At 44.2% G+C, this 21,164-nt stretch overlaps 1 protein-coding gene across 1 annotated transcript; it reads left to right on the top strand.

Annotated features, from left to right (window-relative positions):
- The first annotated feature begins 2,163 nt into the window (after nucleotides 1-2,163).
- LOC103235221 (uncharacterized) lies at nucleotides 2,164-21,080 on the top strand. The gene is made up of 5 exons (XM_073016006.1): nucleotides 2,164-2,258; nucleotides 5,728-5,826; nucleotides 9,320-9,407; nucleotides 13,100-13,226; nucleotides 18,814-21,080. The coding sequence occupies exons 3-5, from the start codon at nucleotides 9,393-9,395 to the stop codon at nucleotides 21,078-21,080; spliced, it is 2,409 nt and encodes an 802-aa protein (XP_072872107.1). The 5' UTR covers nucleotides 2,164-2,258; nucleotides 5,728-5,826; nucleotides 9,320-9,392.
- Nucleotides 21,081-21,164: the final 84 nt, after the last annotated feature.

Raw genomic sequence — 21,164 nt, 5'->3', positions numbered from 1 at the left:
CTCGAACTCCTGACCTCAGGTGATCTGCCTGCCTAGGCCTCTCAAAGTGCTAGGATTACAAGCGTGAGCCACCGCGCCAGGCCATGATAATTTAATTTCTACCCTACTTTATTTTATCATCCTCTAGTGTTTCACGCCAGGTAGTTAGGACATGACATCAGAGTGTCCATTAATTCCTGTGGTAGGTGCCATTGTACTTTCTTTCCTGGCATAAAAAGAAGTGAGTCTCTGTGTAGCTATCCTGATAGGGGGTCAATTGTTTAAATCTAATTTAGTGATGAGGCAGATTCCTGTAATTTTATACTCCAATCAGGGTATCTACATTTAATCAAAGTCTTTAAAGATTTATTCACAACTGGTATCAGCCTCTGGGGTAATATTTGACACATCAGTGGAAACCGGTCAAAAACAAAATTATGAAATTAAATGTACCTGTGTAAAATATAGAGATAAGGTATAAAATGAAAATTAAATATGTATCTTCATTATTGGAAGAACTCCGCTAACTGGCTTTGACAGTAGAGCATGGTGGTTAATGCACTCTGAAATCAGCCCAGACAAGATCAGTCCCCATTCCACCCCAAACATGGTGTCAATTTACACAAATCATGTCATCTCTCTGTGCTTGAGACCTCTTGGTCTTTATAATGGTGGTGCCTGGCTCATAGATTATGAAGACTATGGAGGTGAATACATGTCTGTTCTTCAAAGCAAGGAGCAATTCATTGCAAATACACTTAAAATGACACATCCAAATATGGCAAACTCTTCATAATAGAAAGGAACTTTATGAAGTATTTCTATTGCATTTCAGCTGACTGTATTTTTTTATTTTTATTTATTTATTTATTTCTTTTTTGAGATAGGGTATCACTTTGTCACCTAGGCTGGTGGGCAGTGGCACGATCTCAGCTCACTGCAGCCTCAACCTCCTGGGCTCAAGGGATCCTCCCATCTCAGCCCCCCACCAAGTACCAGCTGCCTTTTAAATGTCGCTCATGCATCACGTTCTCTGCAGGATCCTGTGTCTCTGAAGATAAGTAGCACCCTGTGGGAACTGACAGAATGGCTGCTGGGATGGGGCAATGGGAATGATGTTCTTATCGCAGACTACACTTAGAATCCTGGGGAATTTCTCTCTTATTTACCATTATCTGTTCTTTTACATCACTGGGTGCAGGTTAAGGTCCACAGATTTGATTATCAGACACCTAATTGTAGCCAACACCTTATTCCTCCTCCCTAGAGGAGTCCCACAGACAATGGCAGCTTTTGGGTTTAGACATTTCCTGAATGATTCTGGATGTAAATTTCTTTTTTGTGTCCACCGAGTGGGCAGGGGAGTGTCCATTGGCTGCAGTGAGCCCAGACGGGATCTGTCGGGCCACTGCCCTCTAGCCTGGGCGACAGAGAAATACTCTGTCTCAAACCAAAGAAAAGGAATAAGTACATAAATAAAAGAAAGTAACAGATCTCTTCCACAAATGTGCTGGGACAACTAACTGGATAACCCCAAGGAAAAGAATAATGTTGGATCCCTATCTCACACCATCACAATTTTATTTTAAAACGTTAAAAGAAAATGAAGAAAAAAAGAGAGAGAGAGAGAGAGACAAAGGGAGCCCTGCGGGAGGGGGTGTTACTTTGTCGCACAGGCTCGCCTGGATCCCCAGGTTCAGCAATCCTCCCGCCGCTGCTTCCTGAGTAGCTGGGACCTCAGGCTCCCGCCCCTGCGCCCGCATCTTTGCTGTGTTTATCCAGCAGGTCCTCCCTCGCTGACCTGAGCAGTCCGTCCTGCATCCCAGGCGATGGTCCTAGGGAAGTCTCTGAAGCTGAGCACAGACAGGGTGGACTCTCCCTCCCGAGTGAATGGAGAATAGAAAGGGAAAGAATTTGTTCTGTTTTGTGGCCGGTCAGCATGAAATCGTACGTTCCGCCCAGGCCGAGCCTTGCGTTTTACATTCTAGTTTGCATCCCCGTTCCAGACAATTCCAGGGCTTTTGAATCATGCCTCAGCCTTCCTGGCCGGTCTCGCCTCCAAAACCTGAAAACAGAGGTGCTGGGAACAAGGCCGCCCCGGCCCCGCCCTCTGCGGGTTCTAAAGGGCAAAGTCTCTCCGCCTCGCGCCCCGCCCCTACCTCGCCCAGGCCCCGCCCACCTCCTCGCGGGTCCCGCCCAGGCCTGGCTTCTGTCCTGCGCGCGCAGATTCGCGCAGACCAGGAAGCGGATCGCGTGGAGTGACAGTACCGCCGCGGCGCGTGAGTTTCGCCCTGTCTTGTATTAACTCTGCGCTTCCCAGATCCCCAGAGCTTCTGTTCCTGGGACTTGGGATCCCCACAAACCTGGAAATTCGCAGCCGTCTTCCTTCACCCAGAGCAAATTGAGACATCCCCGTGAGAGGCCGGGGGTCGCTTCCTTTTGGGTTTAAGGTCGCCCTGAGGCTGGTCCAGTCCCGGGTCTTTCTGCTGTAGGGCAATGTATACACTTTCTAACGCGTAGTTTTCCTGCTCTAAACCTTTTTCTGACTCCTCCCGCCGCGCGCTTTTTAAAGTCCTCACCCGAGAGGTGGATTCTCGCCCTCTTAGGCCCCTGGAGCGCAGCACCGCTGCCGCAGTCCCGGGAAGGCCGCGTCCTCTGCCTGGTCCTGGGATCCTGCAGACCCCACCCTTGTCTTAAGACGCCATCGCCCCTTCACCTCCCTCCTGGTGCCGGGCCCTGCAGTTCCCCAGGTCTCCCCTCCACAGTCACCGCTTCTCCTGAGCCCGCGTTGGGGAAGTGCCCGGAGTCTGTCCTGTGACACGGGGTGTTCTTGCCTGCCCAGCTCCAGCCCCTGGAAAATGCGCACCCGCGGGATGCAGGAGTCTTACTGCAAACCCTCCTGTGATTGTGTGGGCCAAAGGGATCAGGAGACGGAGAGAGAGCAGTAGAAAATCTGAGACAGAAAAATGAGAAAGACCCACAACAGATGACAAAGTAGAGGATGTTGAGGGATTTGCCAAGAGACAGCAAAAGTGAAAAGAAAACGATAAGAAAGCAGGAGGAGAAAAGCAACTGGAGAAATGTAGAGAAAAGCTAGATGTACAGAGAGATGAAGGACAGCAAGTTGGGAGAGGGGCAGCAAAGAGGGAGGCTCATCAGGGTGAGGGAGAGGAGGAGGGATTTGGAGCCGGGGCAGACAGAGCAGAGTGGTGCTGGTGGCAAGGAGAACAGAGAATCACAGCAGGGAGGACACCTGGGGATCTAGGCTGCCAGAGAGTGGGGTCAGGGCGGTATAACAGGGAAGAGGGAATTTAATGGAGAGAGCAGAGGAGGCGCAGAGATGGTGTTCTGGGAAACTCAGGACTAGAGAGACTGATATGGGGGAGACAGAAGGGTGTTTATTTAAGGTAGGCACTGGCTCAGTGGATTTACATCTAAAAAGCTGAGCATTTCAACAAACACAGAGTGGGGTTTTTTGGTTTCAAAACTGCAGAATAAAAGCAGTTAATCATATATTGATAGGTCACGTAATCTATAGCATAGCGTAACTTGTGTCCTTCCATAGCTAGTGGCTTTGTAGCTGCATTGAAAGAAAAACAAAAACAGCTAAATACACATATTTGTCCTTTTTTTTTTCTTTACTCTTGTTCTGGGAAGGTGGGGGGCTGTCTGGAGCCCATTCCTTTGGCTTCGACTTTGCAAACAGCGTTATCTTATAACTGTCCTTGAAGTGAGCTTGCTAGGCAGAGGAAAACTGGTTCGTCTTTTCTTTTTAACCCTTGCCTTGCCCGTTACTTTTCTTGGAGTGAATGAATGCATATTTATTTTTTAATTGTCTGCCTCAGTTTCCTCACTTAGATGCTTGTTATTAATAAGATTTTAATAGAAAGCATCACTGTTACTGGATTCCCCATGAAAGAGCAGGTTTTCTTCTTTAGGCACAGGCTGATATTCACATAGAGCTATTAGCTGAGTCGTAGTCTGCCTGGTTGCAATTGCTGCTATCATTGATTGAATGTTCTTAACAAGGAGAGGTAAGAGGCAAGGGAGTATTAAACAAATTCTTAGTATGGCTAGAACCATTTCCATTAAGGTTTTGAACCTACTGAAGGAGGAAAATCAGCCTCTAAAGAGGGACTCAGGAGTCTACTTTGTCTCAATCTGGACTGAAACATGGGCTAATTTTTTAATTCTGTCAGTTATTTCTATAATAGCCTTCCTATTGCCGTGGATTTCTAGGCAGCAGTTAGTTAGATTAAACTTGCTAAATACTCCTCCTTCCTGGGCTAGGAGGTAGTCTAAAGTTAATCTATGTTGGTAGATGGCATTTCTCATTTTTGTGGCTTGCTGGGCCAGTAAGTCGATGCATTTGCTGTTTCATTAGTGATGATTTCACGTACTGCTTGCAACTTTGTGATGCAGTTAGAATGTAAATTGGGGTGCGGTGGCTTTATGACTTACCTTGTGCCCAGGTAGCTGGCCTAGAGTACTGAATTAGTCTTTCAGGGGGCCAATTTGTGTCTTTCTAATCTTCTATTTTTATGTCTTCTCTTATGTCTATACCTCTTTTGTTTTTTTCTTTAATGTTATTGTAGACAGGATACCTTCAAGGTTCTCCCTGTTGCAGTGGGAGTGAGAAGAAACATGGTCTAATTGTTTCAAGTACACAAGCCCTTGTCCACTTTCCTGGCAACTGTCCGTAGTCGCGAGGCCCACAGATCTAATAGAGACTGGAGGGTGCTTGCCAGGTATTTGGAGCTTCAAGCTGATACTAGATGCAGTTTAGAGAAGAGAAACAGGAGAATGGATTTGGATGAGGTGATCTGGAGTCATCCTTGCCTTGCCACGAAGTTTTCTTTAGTGTTTTATTATAATACTGCTGTCTTAAACAAGTTAATTCTTCTACTGCGTCTGTAAAAGCTTTTCCTTAGCGAACAGCACAGTATCTCCTGATAATGGAAGTTTTTAAGAGTGAGGCGCTTGAACATGTCAGCATTGGTTCGAGGGAAGAGTCAGAGTTAAATTATCTTATGACATTAACTCTTTTGCTTCTTAAGGCCACTGGTCTCCTATGTTAGTCCTTCTACAAACAACATGAGGAAATGCTTAAGCTGCTAGCAATGTTTTCAGCTACCCGAGCAAACAGGTTTTTAGCTAAAAGAGGAGACTGTGGTAACTTCTGGTCTACGTGCTTATGGAATGATTTGAAGACTCGGAATCATTGGTGTGTAGAGACATGTATGGGGTAACCTGCAGTTCACATTGGTAAGTCTGGCTTTAGAATGGTGCAGTTTACAGGACGACAGGTTTTTGTTTCACAATCTGGTTTTTCCGGCATTTCGGTAAGCATAATTGGCCTTTGTTGTGTGCTGGGGTGCCACAATATGCAATACTCACCATCTTTTTCTGGCGTCCCAGGGGAACAAGGTGGCATGCATACGTATTTATAGTCATTTCTATAGTATCTCTGTACAGGTAGGTTACCACAGACGGGTGAGTCTAGGTCTGCTGCTGGACAAGCATCAAAATACAGAGAAATAGGCCCTCGGTAAAAGGGAGGGACCTTGGTTTGGTTTAAGAGAGGACTTTCTTTTGACCTTGCATGAATTTTAAACTATTCACCAGGTGAAAACTTGAGGTTGTAACATACATCAGGTTGGTTATTTCCTGGTCACAAATTGAGTAATTGAGTGGGTGGTCTGGTTATAAGTAAAAGTCTTTTTTTTTTTTTTTTTTTTTTTTTAAAAGATGGAGTTTTGCTCTTGCCTGACTTGGTGGCTCATCCATGTGATCCCAGCTACTCAGGAAGCTGAGGTAGGAGGATCGCTTGAGCCCAGGAGCTATAAGGTATTAAGTGCATGCTTCCCTCAAGGCCCTCTGGTCCCTTCTGGACTAATGTTGAAATATGGGATGGATTGGCATGGAACTGTTGGGGTGGCCACACCCAACACCAGGCCGCAGGGGCTACGAAATCTGGCAGAGTCAAAGGAATGAGAAAAGACAAGTTAAGGATGCATAAGGTGGGTCCAGGGGGCCAACGCTAGTATGGATGCTACAAAAGACCCGAGCTCTGGAAGCCCACACTATTTATTTGTGGTCAAAGAAGCAGGTGGTGAGGCTGTGGGGGTTGAAAGGAAGTGGTGCATCAAGCACATGATCTACAGGTGTGTGGTTTAGCGTTTATATGGGACATGTTCTGCTACTTGAGATCGTGGGGAACATGTTCTTTTAGTTTAAGATACAACCGTTTTCTGAGCCTGGGAGTGCTAAAAGCAAGGAACCAGCAAGTCTAGGCACATTCCAGAGGCCATCAGGGGTTTTATGCCCTGAGCCCTGGATTCCGTCCAAGCCATGAGGTGTCTGTGGGGAAAAGAGAGAGAGATCAGACTGTGGCTGTGTCTATTGTAGAAAGAAGAAGACATAAGAAACTCCATTTTTTTCTGTCCTAAGAAAAATTCTTCTGCTTTGAGATGCCATTAATCTGTAATCCTAGCCCCAACCCTGTGCACACAGAAACATATGCTGTGTTAACTCAAGGTTTAATGGATTTAGGTCTGTGCAGGATGAGCTTTGTTAAAAACGTGTTTGCAAGTAGTATGCTTGGTAAAAGTCATCGCCATTCTCCAGTCTCAAATACCCAGGGACGCAATGCACTGCAGAAGGCTGCAGGCACCTCTGCCCAAGAAAGCCTGTGTATTGTCCAAGGTTTCCCCCCACTGAGACAGCCTGAGATATGGCCTCATGGGAAGGGAAAGACCTGACCGTCCCCCAGCCCGACACCCATAAAGGTTCTTTGCTGAGGAGGGTGAGTGAAAGAGGGAGGCCTCTTTGCAGTTGAGATAAGAGGAAGGCATCTATCTCCTGGTCGTCCTGGAATGGAATGTCTCAGTGTAAAACCCAATTGTACATTCCATTTTCTGAGATGGGAGAAAACCACCTTATGGCTGGAGGTGAGACATGCTGGTGGCAATACTGCTCTTTACTGCATGGAGATGTTTGTGTAAAGCCAAACATAAATCTGGCCCACGTGCACATCAAGGCACAGCACTTTCCCTAAATTTATTTATGACACATAGACCTTTGTTCACGTTTTCCTGCTGACCCTCTCCCCACCATTACCCTGTAGTCCTGCCACATTCCCCTCCCTGAGATAGAAGAGATAGTGATGAGTAAATACTGAGGGAACTCAGAGACCAGTGCTGGCGCGGCTCCTCCGTACGCTGAGTGCCGGTCCCCTGGGCCCACTGTTCTTTCTTTTTACTCTGTCTCTGTGTCTTATTTCTCTTCTCAGTCTCTCATCCCACCAGATGAGAAATACCCACAGGTGTGGAGGGGCCAGCCCCCTTCAGGATTTTATGCCTTGGGCTTAGATTGTAATGCAGCAGGGCAGCCTTCCACCCTTTGGCACAGAACTTGGAGTTCCAAAGGCCACAGCGGGTTTTAGACCCTGGAACCCTTCATGTTCCAAGACTCTTTTTATATTATGTCAGACTAGCAAGCCCTGCCTCAGCTTTTCTCCAACACTCAGCTTTTCCCCAACATGGGATGCTATTGTAAAAGCACCCATGTATTCTTTTTTCTTTTCTTTTCTTTTTCTTTTTCTTTTCAGGTGGAGTTTCCCTCTTGTTGCGCAGGGTGGAGTGCAATGGTGTGATCTCGGCTCACATGGCACCTGGCCACCCATGAATTCTTGGTTGAGAAAATTTGCTTATGTCTTAGTTCCACAGCTGACCCTCTTTCCCTGTTTTCAAGGTCGATAGCTGTGTATTCGCACTTCTGCATTTTATAAATGTCACTGTGATTTTCTTGTAAGGAAAAATTAAATGTCGGGAATCAATGGCATCAGAACCATGTAAAGAAGTTTCTTTGGCCCAGGCATGTGAAAGAGGCTTCTCTAATTTTCAAAGATAGGGGTGATAAAGACCAACCCTTCCCATTAGCCCTTCTAGGCCCCATGTAAGAATTCAGGCACACGTTTTCACTCATCTATCACATCAGAAACGTGTTTTTTTTTTTTTTTTTTTTTTTTTTTTTTTTTTTTTTTTTTGAGACAGAGTCTCTGTTGTCCAGGCTGTGAGTGCAGTCTGATGATCTTGGCTCACTGCAACCTCTGTTTCCTGGGTTCAAGTGATTCTTGTGCCTCAGCATCCCAAGTAGCTAAGATTACAGGAGTGTGCCACCACACCCGGCTAATTATTATATTTTTATTTTATTTTGTTTTTGAGTCTCACATTGTCACCCCAGACTGAAGTGCAGTGGCATGATCTTGGCTCAGTGCAACTGCCACCTCCTGGGTTCAAGCGATTCTCCTGCCTCTGCCTCCTGAGTAACTGGGATTACAGACACCCACCAAGCCCAGTTACTTTTTTTAGTTTTAGTAGAGATGGGGTTTCACCATGTTGGCCAGGCTGGTCTTAAACTTCTTTTTTTTGAGACGGAGTCTCGCTCTGTCGCCCAGGCTGGAGTGCAGTCGCCAGATCTCAGCTCACTGCAAGCTCCGCCTCCCAGGCTTACGCCATTCTTCTGCCTCAGCCTCCCGAGTAGCTGTGACTACAGGCGCCGCCACCTCGCCCGGCTAGTTTTTTGTATTTTTTTTTTTTAGTAGAGACGAGGTTTCAACATGTTAGCCAGGATGGTCTCGATCTCCTGACCTCGTGATCCGCCCATCTCGGCCTCCCAAAGTGCTGGGATTACAGGATTTGAGCCACTGCGCCAGGCCTTGTCTCAAACTTCTGACGTCAAGACCTTTGAGAGTGCTAGTATTACAGACATGAGCCACCGTGCCTGGCTCAGTTTTTATTTTTAGTAGAGACAGGGTATCACTGTGTTGGCCAGGCTGGTCTTGAACTCCTGAGCCCAAGTGATCCTCACACCTCCGCCTCCTAAGTAGCTGGGACCACAGACACACATGTGCACAACCATGCCTGGCTAAGTTTTTGTATTTTTGGTACAGATGGGGTTTCACCATGTTGCCCAGGCTGGTCTCAAACTCCTGAGTTCAAAAGATCTATCTGCCTCAGCCTCCTAGAGTACTGGGATGATAGGCATGGGTCACCACACCCAGCATCTGCATGGGGTTTGGTCAGGGCTGGGTCTGGGGACCAGGGCTGGGTCAGGCAGCAGAGCTCATTCCAGCCCAGCTCCCCACTGCAGCAGCATATGTGTGGGCTCCTTCAGGAGAGAAGTGGGAGTTTTCCTGTAGGAGTTTATCATCCCTGGTGCAGTAGGCAGCACAGGGGACCATATTTCCCAGGGTGAGGTCTCCTTTGTATGTTTCATTGTGTTACAGGGAGGGGGTTTCTTGATTCTGAGCAATAAACAACATATTTCTAACATTCAGGACTGACTTCTAAACACTCTTGGTACATGAGGAAGAAACCCGGAAGAGGAAGAGGAAAGCAAAGGAGTCAGGGATGGCTCTTCCTCAGGTGAGATGATATTTCGGTGGATTGTTCTGTCTCCTTCCTTTCAGAAACGCTGGACTTAGAGTTGGGGAATCTTCTCTGAGTCTGAAGCTTCCTGCCTGACAGTTTTGCTCACCCTCACCCATGCCTTCCCTCAGTCCCTCTCATCTCGCTTAGATTCCATCTCTCGTGACCCAGTGACATGAACTTGGGAAGAGGCGGCACTGGGCATGGTCCTGGGAAGGGCTCACACCAGACATGGATGGAGATGGGGTGAGGGTCCCGTGGTGTCAGTGCTGTTGGGCAGCAGGGATTGTTCAGGGGCCACATCTGGATGCACTGTCAGTTCTCTGTGGACCAGGATTAGAGCAGCTGCCACTGGAAGTCACGTATTAATGTGCACAAAGTATGTGGTAAATTCCAGAAAAGAAGACCAATATGGAGAAATGTTTTCTGCTTGATTTTTTACTACACTTTTAGGTAATTGAATGAGTTACTGTGTTTCTGACTCCAAAAATCTTACTAATTAGAATGGAAAGTTCGTACACAGATACGAATGATACAAGGTGTTTTATTCCATCATTATTTTAAGAATATGAAATCAACCTAAATAATAGCAGGAGATTCATTAAACCATTCTTAGCACATTAAGCTCATGGAGACTGTGGTGTTACTGTGGAGAGACTTGTGAAACAGGTGCTTTCCGTAAAAATGGTTACAATTTTTATTATCATTATTATTATTATGTTATGATAATGTTATTATATTTCAAATATACGTCGTCTTGCTGTATCGCCCAGGCTGAAGTGCAGTGACATGATTGTGGCTCACGGCCACCTCCACCTTCCAGGTTCGAGCGATTCTCCTGCCTCAGCCTCCCGAGTAGCTGGGATTATAAGCACATGTCACCATGCCCAGCTAATTTTGTTGTATTTTTATTAGTGACGGGTATCACCATGTTGGCCAGGCTGGTCTCAAACTACTGACCTCAGGTGATCTGCTCACCTCAGCCTCCTGGAGGGCTGGGATTACAGGTGCAAGCCAGCGTGCCCAGCCCCAACAATTATTATTAAATATATATTTTTTCTATTTAAACATCACATGATGAGTATATTTGTTTTGTGGTAAAACTCCAAGCAAAGCTGCAGCTTAGACCCTGGGCCATAAGGCATCTCCGTTCCCTGTCACATCCTCCACCCTCCTTCCAGCCTCACTGCAGAGCTGCTACTGTCAGTTTTGTGCCAGGTGTCAGAGCTAGTCTCGTACACGTGTATTTCTGCATCATTATAAGACTTTAGAAAAAATTCTACAATAAATTTTAAAAAAAAGTTTTTTACAAAAATTAGCTGGGCATGGCGGCACGTGCCTGTAATCCAAGCTACTCAGGAAGCTGAGGCAGGAGAATCGCTTGAACCTGGGAGGTGCACGTTGCAGTAGACATTGCAGTAGGACGTTGCAGAGATTGTGCTACTGCACTCCAGCCTGGGCACAGAGCAAGACTCCGGCTCAAAAAAAAAAGAAAAAAAGTTTTTATATTTCTGTTTTCACTTTAGATTTGGGGCTACATGTGAAGGTTTTTTACACAGGTAAACTAGTGTCATTGGAGTTTGTTGTACAGATTATTTCATCACTCTGGTGTTAAGCCCCGTACCCAAAAGTTATTTTTAATTAATTTAGTTTTTTGAGACTCAGTTTTGCTCTTGTTGCCCAGGCTGGAGTATAATGGCATGATCTCAACTCGCTGTAACCTCTGCCTCCCGGGTTCAAGCGATTCTTCTGCCTCAGCTTCCCCAGTAGCTGAGATTACAGAGGCCTTCTACCATGCCTTGCTAATTTTTGTATTTTTAGTAGAGACAAGTTTCACCATGTTGGGCCAGGCTGATCTTGAACTCCTGACAGGTGATCCACCTGCCTCGGCCTCCCAAAGTGGTGGGATTACAGGCGTGAGCCGCCGCGTCTGGCCCCCAATAGTTATTTTTTCTGCCGCCTCCTTCCTCCCCACCCTCCACCCTCAAGTAGACCCCAGAGTCTGTTGTTTTCTTTGTTGTGTTTTAGTAAATATTGTACTTTGATATTTGATTCTGCTGGTTGTGAATTTACATGTTGTCCTGTTAGTAAACATGGCTACCTTGCTCTTTGACATCTGCATTGGAAAAACTGACTGAATGACAAGTGGGTCCTTTGTGATTTTTTCCTGTATAAAGAGTGCCATAGTGGCTGCCTCTGCGCACGCCTGCATTCCTGCAGATATCTGAACGTTCCTCCAGGTCAGGCAGGTGAAAGGGTGATTGCTTCCTCTAGGATGGGACATTTCCTGTTTTCTTAGATCCAACAAGATTCCCCCCACCCCCAACTGCCGAAGTGTCCTTTTCCAGCAAGATGAGATTCCTCTTCAGTTAAACAAAACTTGCTACTTTTTATATTTTTAAAGCCTTTATATATATAAACACACACACACATACACATATACATACATATACACACACAAATGTATATATTTTGAACAACTTTTACAGTTTGAAAATCTGGGGAAAATGACAACCCTTAGTATTAACATCTAGTTTTTTGTGAGTCTGTGTAGGCTTCATTATTTTGTTATATATATATAACATATATTATACATATATAACATATATAACAAATATATATATATTTGTTATATATAACAAATATTTATATATATTTGTTATGTATATATAATATACATTATATCTAACAAATATATTATTTATATATTTGTTATATATAACATATATATTATATACATATATAAAATGAATTTTCATACTTTGAGTAATCTAGTTTTCATGTATTTTCTTTTATTTTGAGACTGGGTCTCACTGTGTTGCCCCGGCTGGAGCACAGTGGCACGATCTTAGCTCACTGCAACTTCCACCCTCAGGGTCAAACCACCTTCCTACCTCAGGCTCCCCAGTAGCTGGAACTACAGGTGCCTGCCACCATGCCTGGCTGGTTTTTTTTTTTTTTTTTTTTTGAGATGGAGTCTCTGTTCCCCAGGCTGGAGTGCAGTGGCATGATTTTGGATCATTGCCACCTCTGCCTCCCAGGATCAAGCAATTCTGCTGTGTCAGCCTCCCAGGGAGCTGGGATAACAGGCGTGTGCCACTGTGCCCAGCCAGATATTAGTTTCTGATCTTTCATTGTGAATATTGTCATCTCTGAAGACATCACCCATACTCTGTCTCATCTAGATACTGAATGTCACTTGGTGTGTCAATAAAAGTTTCTTGGGCGGGCACGGTGGATCACGCCTGTAATTCCAGCACTTTGAGAGGCTGAGTCAGGTGGATCACGAGGTCAGGGATTTGAGACCAACCTGGCCACTGTGGTGAAACCCCATTTCTGCTAAAAATACAAAAGTTAACTGTTCCTGGTGGCATGTGCCTGTAATTTCAGCTACTCAGGAGGCTAAGGCAGGAGAATCGCTTGATCCTGGGAGGTGGAGGTTGCAGTGAGAGGAGACTGCGCCATTGCACTCCAGCCTGAGTGACAGACCGAGACTCCACCTAAAAAAAAAAAAAAAATTTAGTAAAACACAACTGGGAGGACAAAATGTGGTGAGAAATCCCTTACGCAGATTGGTTAGAATATTCACTGCATTTAAATCCATGCTTTCACCTCTCTTTTCTTCTCATTTTCTGTAAAGATAAGAATTCCGCCCATAACCATTTGGTTAAAATGTGTTTTCCTTTCAGGGTCTATTGACATTCAGGGATGTGGCCATAGAATTCTCTCAGGAGGAGTGGAAATGTCTGGACCCTGCTCAGAGGACTCTATACAGAGACGTGATGGTGGAGAATTATAGGAACCTGGTCTCCCTGGGTGAGGATAACTTCCCTCCAGAAGTGGGGATGCGCACTTGCGTATCTTTGTATTTTATCTTTTTTTTAGATACAAAGTCTTGCTCTGTCCCCCCAGGGTGAAGTGCAATGGTGGGATCATGGCTCACTGCAATCTTGAATTCCTGGGCTCAGGTGACTGTCCCACCTCAGCCTCCACCAGTAGCTGATACAGGTGCATGCCACCACGTTGGGCAAATTTTTAGTTGTTTTTTTTCCAGACGGGGTCTTGCTGTGTTGTTGAAATTCGTCTTGATCTCCTGGGCTCAAGAAATCCTCCTCAGTCTCCCGAGTAGCTGGGATTACAGGCGCCAACCCCCATACCTAATTATTGGCTTTTATTTTTAAGATTTTTGTGTATGTGCAGCCGGGCATGGTGGCTCACGCCTGTAATCTCAGCACTTTGGGAGGCCGAGTCGGGCAGATCATGAGGTCAGGAGATCGAGACCAGCTTGATCAACACGGTGAAACCTGGTCTCTACTAAAAATACAAAAATTAGCTGGGTGTGGTGGCACTGGCCTGTAATCCCAGCTACTTAGGAGGCTGAGGCAGGAGAATTGCATGAACCTGGGAATCAGTTTACAGTGAGCCAAGATCGCCAGTGCACTGCAGCCGGGCGACACAGTGAGACTCCATCTCAAAAAAATAAATAAAATAAAATAAAATATTTGCATATGTGTGTCCTTAAGGCTAATATGAGTCTATGAGTTTCTTGTAGACAACACGTAGTTGGTTCCTGTTGATTCAGCCAGTCTTTGCCTTCTGAGTGCAGAGTTAAATACTTACAGCTGAAGTATTACTGATGGAGAAGACCTTACCTTTGTGATTTTGTTACATATTATCTGTATTTCTTGTAGGTTTTTTTGGTTCTTCGTTTCTCATTTCCTACTTTTTGTGTTTAATTGCTTTTTTGTGTAGACCTGCTTTGACTCCCTTATTTCCTTGTTTGTTTGTTTATGATGGAGTCTCACTCTGTCGCCAAGGCTACAGTTCAGTGGTACGGTCTTGGCTCACCACAGCCAACTCCAACTCTCGGGCTCAAATGATCCTTGTGCCCCAGTGGCTCACCCCTATAATCCCAGCACTTTGGGAGGCCAAGGTGGGCAAATCACCTGAGGTCAGGAGTTCAAAACCAGTCTGGCTAACATGGCGAAACTCCATCTCTACTAAAATACAAAAATTGGCTGGACACTGTGGTGGGCGCCTGTAATCCTGCTACTCAAGAGTCTAACCCAGGAGGGTAACTTGAACCTGGGAGGTAGAGGTTGCAGTGAGCCGAGATTGCACCACTACACTCCAGTCTGGGTGACAGCACGAGCCTCTGTCTCAAAGAAAAAAAAAAAAAATTCCATAACCTGCAAAAACTACTCTTTCTCTATTAGAACTCTGTGTTTATGTCAGAATTATTTTTGTGTATGTTGCATTTTCATTAACATATATGTACAGTGTTTTTTCATGCTTTTTTCTTCTAAACAACAGAAAAAAAGTTGAATTATGAAGAAAAGGTATACTTACACCAGTTTCCGTATCTGTCCTTTTATTTTCCTATTCATTTATTTATTTATTTGTTGATGAGATGAAGTTTTGTTCTTATCGCCTAGGCTGGGGTGCAGTGGCACAATCTCGGGTCACTCCAACCTCCAACTCCCGGGTTCAAGTGATTCTCCTGCCTCAGTATCCCGAGTAGCCGGGATTACAGGTGTGTGCCACCATGCCTGGCTAATTTTGTTTTTTTTGAGACGGAGTCCTGCTCTGTCGACCAGGCTGGATTGCAGTGACGCGATCTCGGCTCTACCTCCCGGGTTCATGCCATTCTTCTGCCTCAGCCTCCCGAGTAGCTGGGACTGCAGGCGCCCGCCACTATACCCGGCTAATTTTTTGTATTTTTAGTAGAGACGAGGTTTTGCCGTGTTAACCAGAATGGTCTCAATCTCCTGACCACATGATCCACCCGCCTTGGCCTCCCAAAGTGCTGGGATTACAGGCATGAACCACCGCCCCTGGCCATAGTTTTGTATTTTAATAGACACAGGGTTTCTCCTTTTTGGTCAGGCTGGTCTGGAGCCCCCGCCCTCGAGTGATCCACCAACCTCGGCCTCCTAAACTGCTGGGATTACAGATGTGAACTACCACGCCCGGCCTCTCTTTTTATTTACCTTTACTGGAAAACTTTATATATATTTGTGGGTTGGAGTTACTCTTTGGACTTCTTTCATTTCTTTCTTTCTTTTTTTTTTTTTTTTAAGACAGAGTCTTGGTCTGTCACCCAGGCCGGAGTGTGGTGGTACGATCTTGGCTAACTGTAACCTCTGCCTCCCAGGTTCAAGTGATTCTGCTGCTTCAGTCTCCCAAGTAACTGGGACTACGGGCACATGCCACCACACCTGGCTAATTTTTTCTTTTTTTCTTTTTTGTAGAAATGGGGTTTCACTGTGTGAGCCAGGATGGTCTCAATCTCCTGACCTCGTGATCCTCCTGCGTCAGCCTCCCAAAATTCTGGGATTACAGGCATGAACCACCATGCCTGGCCAGCCTCAAAGTTTTTAAAACATGTTATTGCTATAGATGCCTTCAAGTATTGCAAGATTTATAGTACAAGCTCTAAACTTCCTTTGTTTAATCAGATTTGTCAGCCTTTGGTGATGTTGATGATGATGAGATGCTCCTGTTCCTGTCTCAGTCATTTCACTGTCCTGTCAGAAGTAGGTTAGACTGGCCAGCTGAGGTGGCTCACGCCTCTAATCCCAGCAGTTTGGGATGCCAAGGTGGGCGGATCACTGGAAATCACGAGTTTGAGACCAGTCTGGCCAACATGATCAAACCTCGAATCTACTAAATACAGGAAATTGGCCGGGTGCAGTGGCTCAAACCTGTAATCCCAGCACTTTGGGAGGCTGAGAGGGGCAGATCACCTTTGTTCAGGGGTTCAAGGCCAGCCTGGCCAACATGGTGAAACCCCGTCACTACCAAAAATACAAAAATTACCTGGGCGTGGTGGCGCATGGCTGTTATCCCAAGCACTTGAGAGGCTGAGGCAGGAGAATCACTTGAATGCGGGAGGTGGAGGTTGCAGTGAGCCAAGATTGCCCCACTGTACTCCAGTCCAGGTGACAAAGTGAGACACCAGGCTGAGGTGGGAGAATCTCTTGAGGCAGGAGAATCCTGCCACTACACTCCAGCCTGGGTGACAGAGTGTGACTCGGTCTCAAAAACAAAGAGGAAAAGAAATAGCTTAAACTAGGAGGCTTCAGACATAGAAATTTATTTCTCATGAATTTGGAAAGTAAGAAATCCAAGAGCAAGGTGCCAGCCAAATTGGTTCCTGGTGAGAGCCTTCTTCATGGTTTAGTCCAGCCATCTTCCTGCCGTGTCCTGACACGGGGGAAAGAGGAACAGAAAACGAGCTCTTTAATATCTCTTCTTATGAAAGCACAAGTCCTATTCATGAGTAGTCAACACCCATGACCAAACGCTCTCAAAGGCCCCATCTGCTGGAAAATCCTATTAGAGAATAAGAACTCTGAACATGGCTTTTGGCCAAGAAGAACATTCATACCAGGGAGCCTGCATCATATTTTTTATGTTTTTATTGTGCAATTTGATTTTTAAAATGTTTTCTCTGATCTCAGTTTAAACATTTTCCCAGCACACATTCTATGTTTTATATTTTGTGCACAGTGAACTAGATAATTAAGGCCAACAATGCATATATATATATAGAATTGCTGTATTGCCTGGCTGTTTCATAAATGTAGTTGTGACATGGTAATTGCACCCTCTGACAGTGTTAGTCATTCTTTTTTTTTTTTTTTTTTTTTTTGAGATGAAGCCTCACCCTGTCACTCAGGCTGGAGTGCAATGGTGCGATCTCGGCTCACTACAACCTCCACTTCCCGTGTTCAAATGATTCTCCTGTCTCAGCCTTCCAAGTAGCTGAGATTACAGGCACCCACCACCACGACCAGCTAATTTTTTTGTATTTTTAGTAGAGTTGGGATTTCACCATGTTGGCCAGGCTACTCTCGAACTCCTGACCTCATGATCCACCTGCCTCAGCCTCCCAAAGTGCTGGGATTACAGATCTAAGCCACCGTGCCCGGCTGTTAGTCAATTGTTATTCCTTATAATGCTGTGTACATTTTTGACTTCATAAATCAGAAGGTAGTGATCTTAACATGTATTTCCTTTCTTACATTGTGTGCTGGTGGTAAGTAAAAGTTGTGGAGTTTTTCTTAGCAGCCAATTGTTTAGAATTTTGCAGGTTATATAAAGTTACTTATTTGCTTCCTGGTTTTATGCGTTACAATATTTTACTAATTAATTTTTATGATTGTACATAAGGCTTTTCGGTATGTATGCGGTATGCAGTATAACTGACACAGTCCACTAGTTAATGTCACAAAGTGCCACCGGACGCTGTGGCTCATGCATGCCATCCCAGGACTTTGGGAGGCTCAGGCAGGTGGATCACTTGAGGTCAAAAGTTGGAGGCCAGCCTGGCCAAATGTTGAAACCTTATGTCCACTAAAAATACAAAAATTAGCCAAGCATGGTGGTGTGTGCCTTGAACCTAAAAGGTGGAGGTTGCAGTGAGCCAAGATCAGGCAGCATTGAACTCCAGCCCATTGTGACACAGCAAACCTTTGTCTCAAAAATATAAAAACTAAAAAAAATTTTCAAATGTCACGACATGCATTTTCTGCATGGATTTAGGTAATTTTATGACAGTTAGTCAGAAAAACATTGTATTTTTTTTTTTTTTTGAGACGGAATCTTGCTCTGTCACCCAGGCTGGAGTGCAATGGCCAGATCTCAGCTCACTGCAAGCTCCGTCTCCCGGGTTTACGCCATTCTCCTGCCTCAGCCTCCCAAGTATTTGGGACTACAGAAAAATATTGTTTTAACTTTTTTTTTTTGAGATGGGGTCTCACTTTGTCTCCCAGAATGAAGTGCAGTGGTGCAATCTCAGCTCACTGCAACCTCTACCTCTTGGGTTCAAACGATTCTTGTGCCTCAGCCTCCCAAGTAGCTGGGACTACAGATGTGGGCCATCATATCTGGCTAAATTTTGTAATCTTTTCTTATCTTCTCAGTGCTATGATTGTTTGACAACACAGAATTTCCATTGATTTTGGTTATCCTTACATGAGGTTGTTGTGGATTATTACCAATATAGTATATCGTGTGGTCCTTTAGCATTTTTTTGTATACAGTAAATATGCTGTAAATATGAAGAATACTTTTCATTGATGTGACAGTGATGTTTTTTGCAAACTGTTAGACACTTTAGGGTCACAATGGAAAAATATTCCTTACTTTAGGCTACACATGTTTGTGCTCTGTCAGTGTTTTGTCATGATATTGGAAATAGGCTTCCGTAAAAATAATCTGAAGCACATGTAATTGCCCTTTATTTGTTAAAAAATCTTACGCTTTTCTGTTCCTAAACTTTGAGGGTCATGTTTGGAAAGTTTAAAATAAGTATTGTTTTTTGTGTCGTATTTATACATTTCAGCATTATTGGCCATCTGTACTTAATTTGAAACCTTTTGGTGTTTATATTTTGTAGATATCCCTTCCAAATGCAAGATGAAGGAGTTCTTGTCAACAGCACAAAGCAATAGAGAAATGTTCCACACAGGGACATTGCAAAGACATGAAAGTCATCAAATTGGAGATTATTGCTTCCAGGGTGTTGATAAAGATATTCATGACTTAGAGTTTCAGTGGCAAGAAGATGAAAGAAATGGCCATGAAGCACCCATGACAAAAATCAAAAAGTTGACAGGTAGTACAGACCGATATGATCAAAGGCATGCTGGAAACAAGCCTATTAAAGAGCAGCTTGGATTAAGCTTTCATTCACATTTGCCTGAACTACACATATTTCACACCGAAGAGAAAATTGATAATCAACTTGAGAGGTCTGTCAACGATGCTTCCTCGGTTTCAACAACCCAAAGAAATTGTTGTAGGCCCAAAACCCATATGTCTAATAACTATAGGAATAATTTCCAGAATTCTTCATTATTTACACAGAAACAGGAAGTACACATGCGAGAAAAATCTTTCCAATGTAATGAGAGTGCCAAAGCCTTTAGTAATAGATCACTCTTAAGGAAACATCAGATAATCCATTTAGGAGAGAAACAATATAAATGTGATGTATGTGGCAAGCTCTTTAATCAGAAGCAATACCTTGTAGGCCATCATAGATGTCACACTGGTGAGAAACGTTACAGTTGTAATGAGTGTGGCAAGACCTTCAGTCAGACGTCATCCCTTACATACCATCGTAGACTTCATACTGGAGAGAAACCTTACAAATGTGAAGAATGTGACAAAGCTTTCCATTTCAAATCAAATCTTGAAAGACATAGGAGAATTCATACCGAAGAGAAACCATATGAGTGTAATGAGTGTGGCAAGACATTTAGGCAGAAGTCAATCCTTACATGCCATCGTAGACTTCATACTAAAGAGAAACCATACAAGTGTAATGAGTGTGGCAAGACATTTAGGCAGAAGTCATCCCTTACATGCCATCGTAGACTTCATACTGGAGAGAAACCTTATAAGTGTAATGAGTGTGGCAAGAACTTTAGGCACAAGTCATCTCTTACATGCCATCATAGACTTCATACTGGAGAGAAACCTTACAAATGTGAAGAATGTGACAGAGCTTACAGTTTCAAATCAAACCTTGAAATACATCAGAAACTTCATACTGAAGACAATCCTTACAAGTGTAATGAGTGTGGCAAGACCTTTAGCCGAACGTCATCCCTTACATGCCATCGTAGACGTCATACTGGAGAGAAACCTTACAAATGTGAAGAATGTGACAAAGCATTCCGTTTCAAATCAAATCTTGAAAGACATAGGAGAATTCATACTGGAGAGAAACCATACAAGTGTAATGAGTGTGGCAAGACCTTTAGTCGGAAGTCATACCTTACATGCCATCGTAGACTTCATACTGGAGAGAAACCTTACAAGTGTAATGAGTGTGGCAAGACGTTTAGTCACAAGTCATCCCTCACATGCCATCGTAGACTTCATTCTGCAGAGAAACCTTACAAGTGTAATGAGTGCGGCAAGACCTTCAATCAGCAGTTAACCCTTAAACACCATTGTAGACTTCATACTGGAGAGAAACCTTACAAATGTGAAGAATGTGACAAAGCTTACAGTTTCAAATCAAACCTTGAAATCCAACAGAAAATTCATACTGAAGAGAATCCTTACAAGTGTAATGAATGTGGCAAGACCTTCAGCCGGACGTCATCCCTTACATGCCATCGTAGACTTCATACTGGAGAGAAACCTTACAAATGTGAAGAATGTGACAAAGCTTTCCGTGTGAAATCAAACCTTGAAGGACATAGGAGAATTCATACTGGAGAGAAACCATACAAGTGTAATGAGTGTGGCAAGACTTTTAGTCGGAAGTCATATTTTACATGCCATCATAGACTTCATACTGGAGAGAAACCTTACAAGTGTAATGAATGTGACAAGACCTTTAGTCAGAAGTCATCCCTTATATGCCATCGTAGACTTCATACTGGAGAGAAACCTTACAAGTGTAATGAGTGTGGCAAGACATTTAGTCAGAAGTCAAACCTTACATGCCATCGTAGACTTCATACTGGAGAGAAACCTTACAAATGTAATGAGTGTGGCAAGAACTTTAGTCAGAAGTCATACCTTACATGCCATCGTAGACTTCATACTGGAGAAAAACCTTACAAGTGTAATGAATGTGGTGAGGTTTTTAATCAACAAGCACACCTTGCAGGTCATCATAGAATTCACACTGGAGAGAAGGCTTAGAAATGTGAAGCATGCGACAAAGTTTACAGTCGCAAATCAAGCCTTGAAAGACAGGAGAATTCATACTGGAGAGAAAGCTTACAA

Source organism: Chlorocebus sabaeus, chromosome 6 (genome assembly GCF_047675955.1).
Source record: "Chlorocebus sabaeus isolate Y175 chromosome 6, mChlSab1.0.hap1, whole genome shotgun sequence".
Classification (NCBI taxonomy): domain Eukaryota; kingdom Metazoa; phylum Chordata; class Mammalia; order Primates; family Cercopithecidae; genus Chlorocebus; species Chlorocebus sabaeus.
The sequence above is the reverse complement of the archived record's forward strand: the minus strand, read 5'-3'. Positions and strand labels throughout refer to the sequence as shown.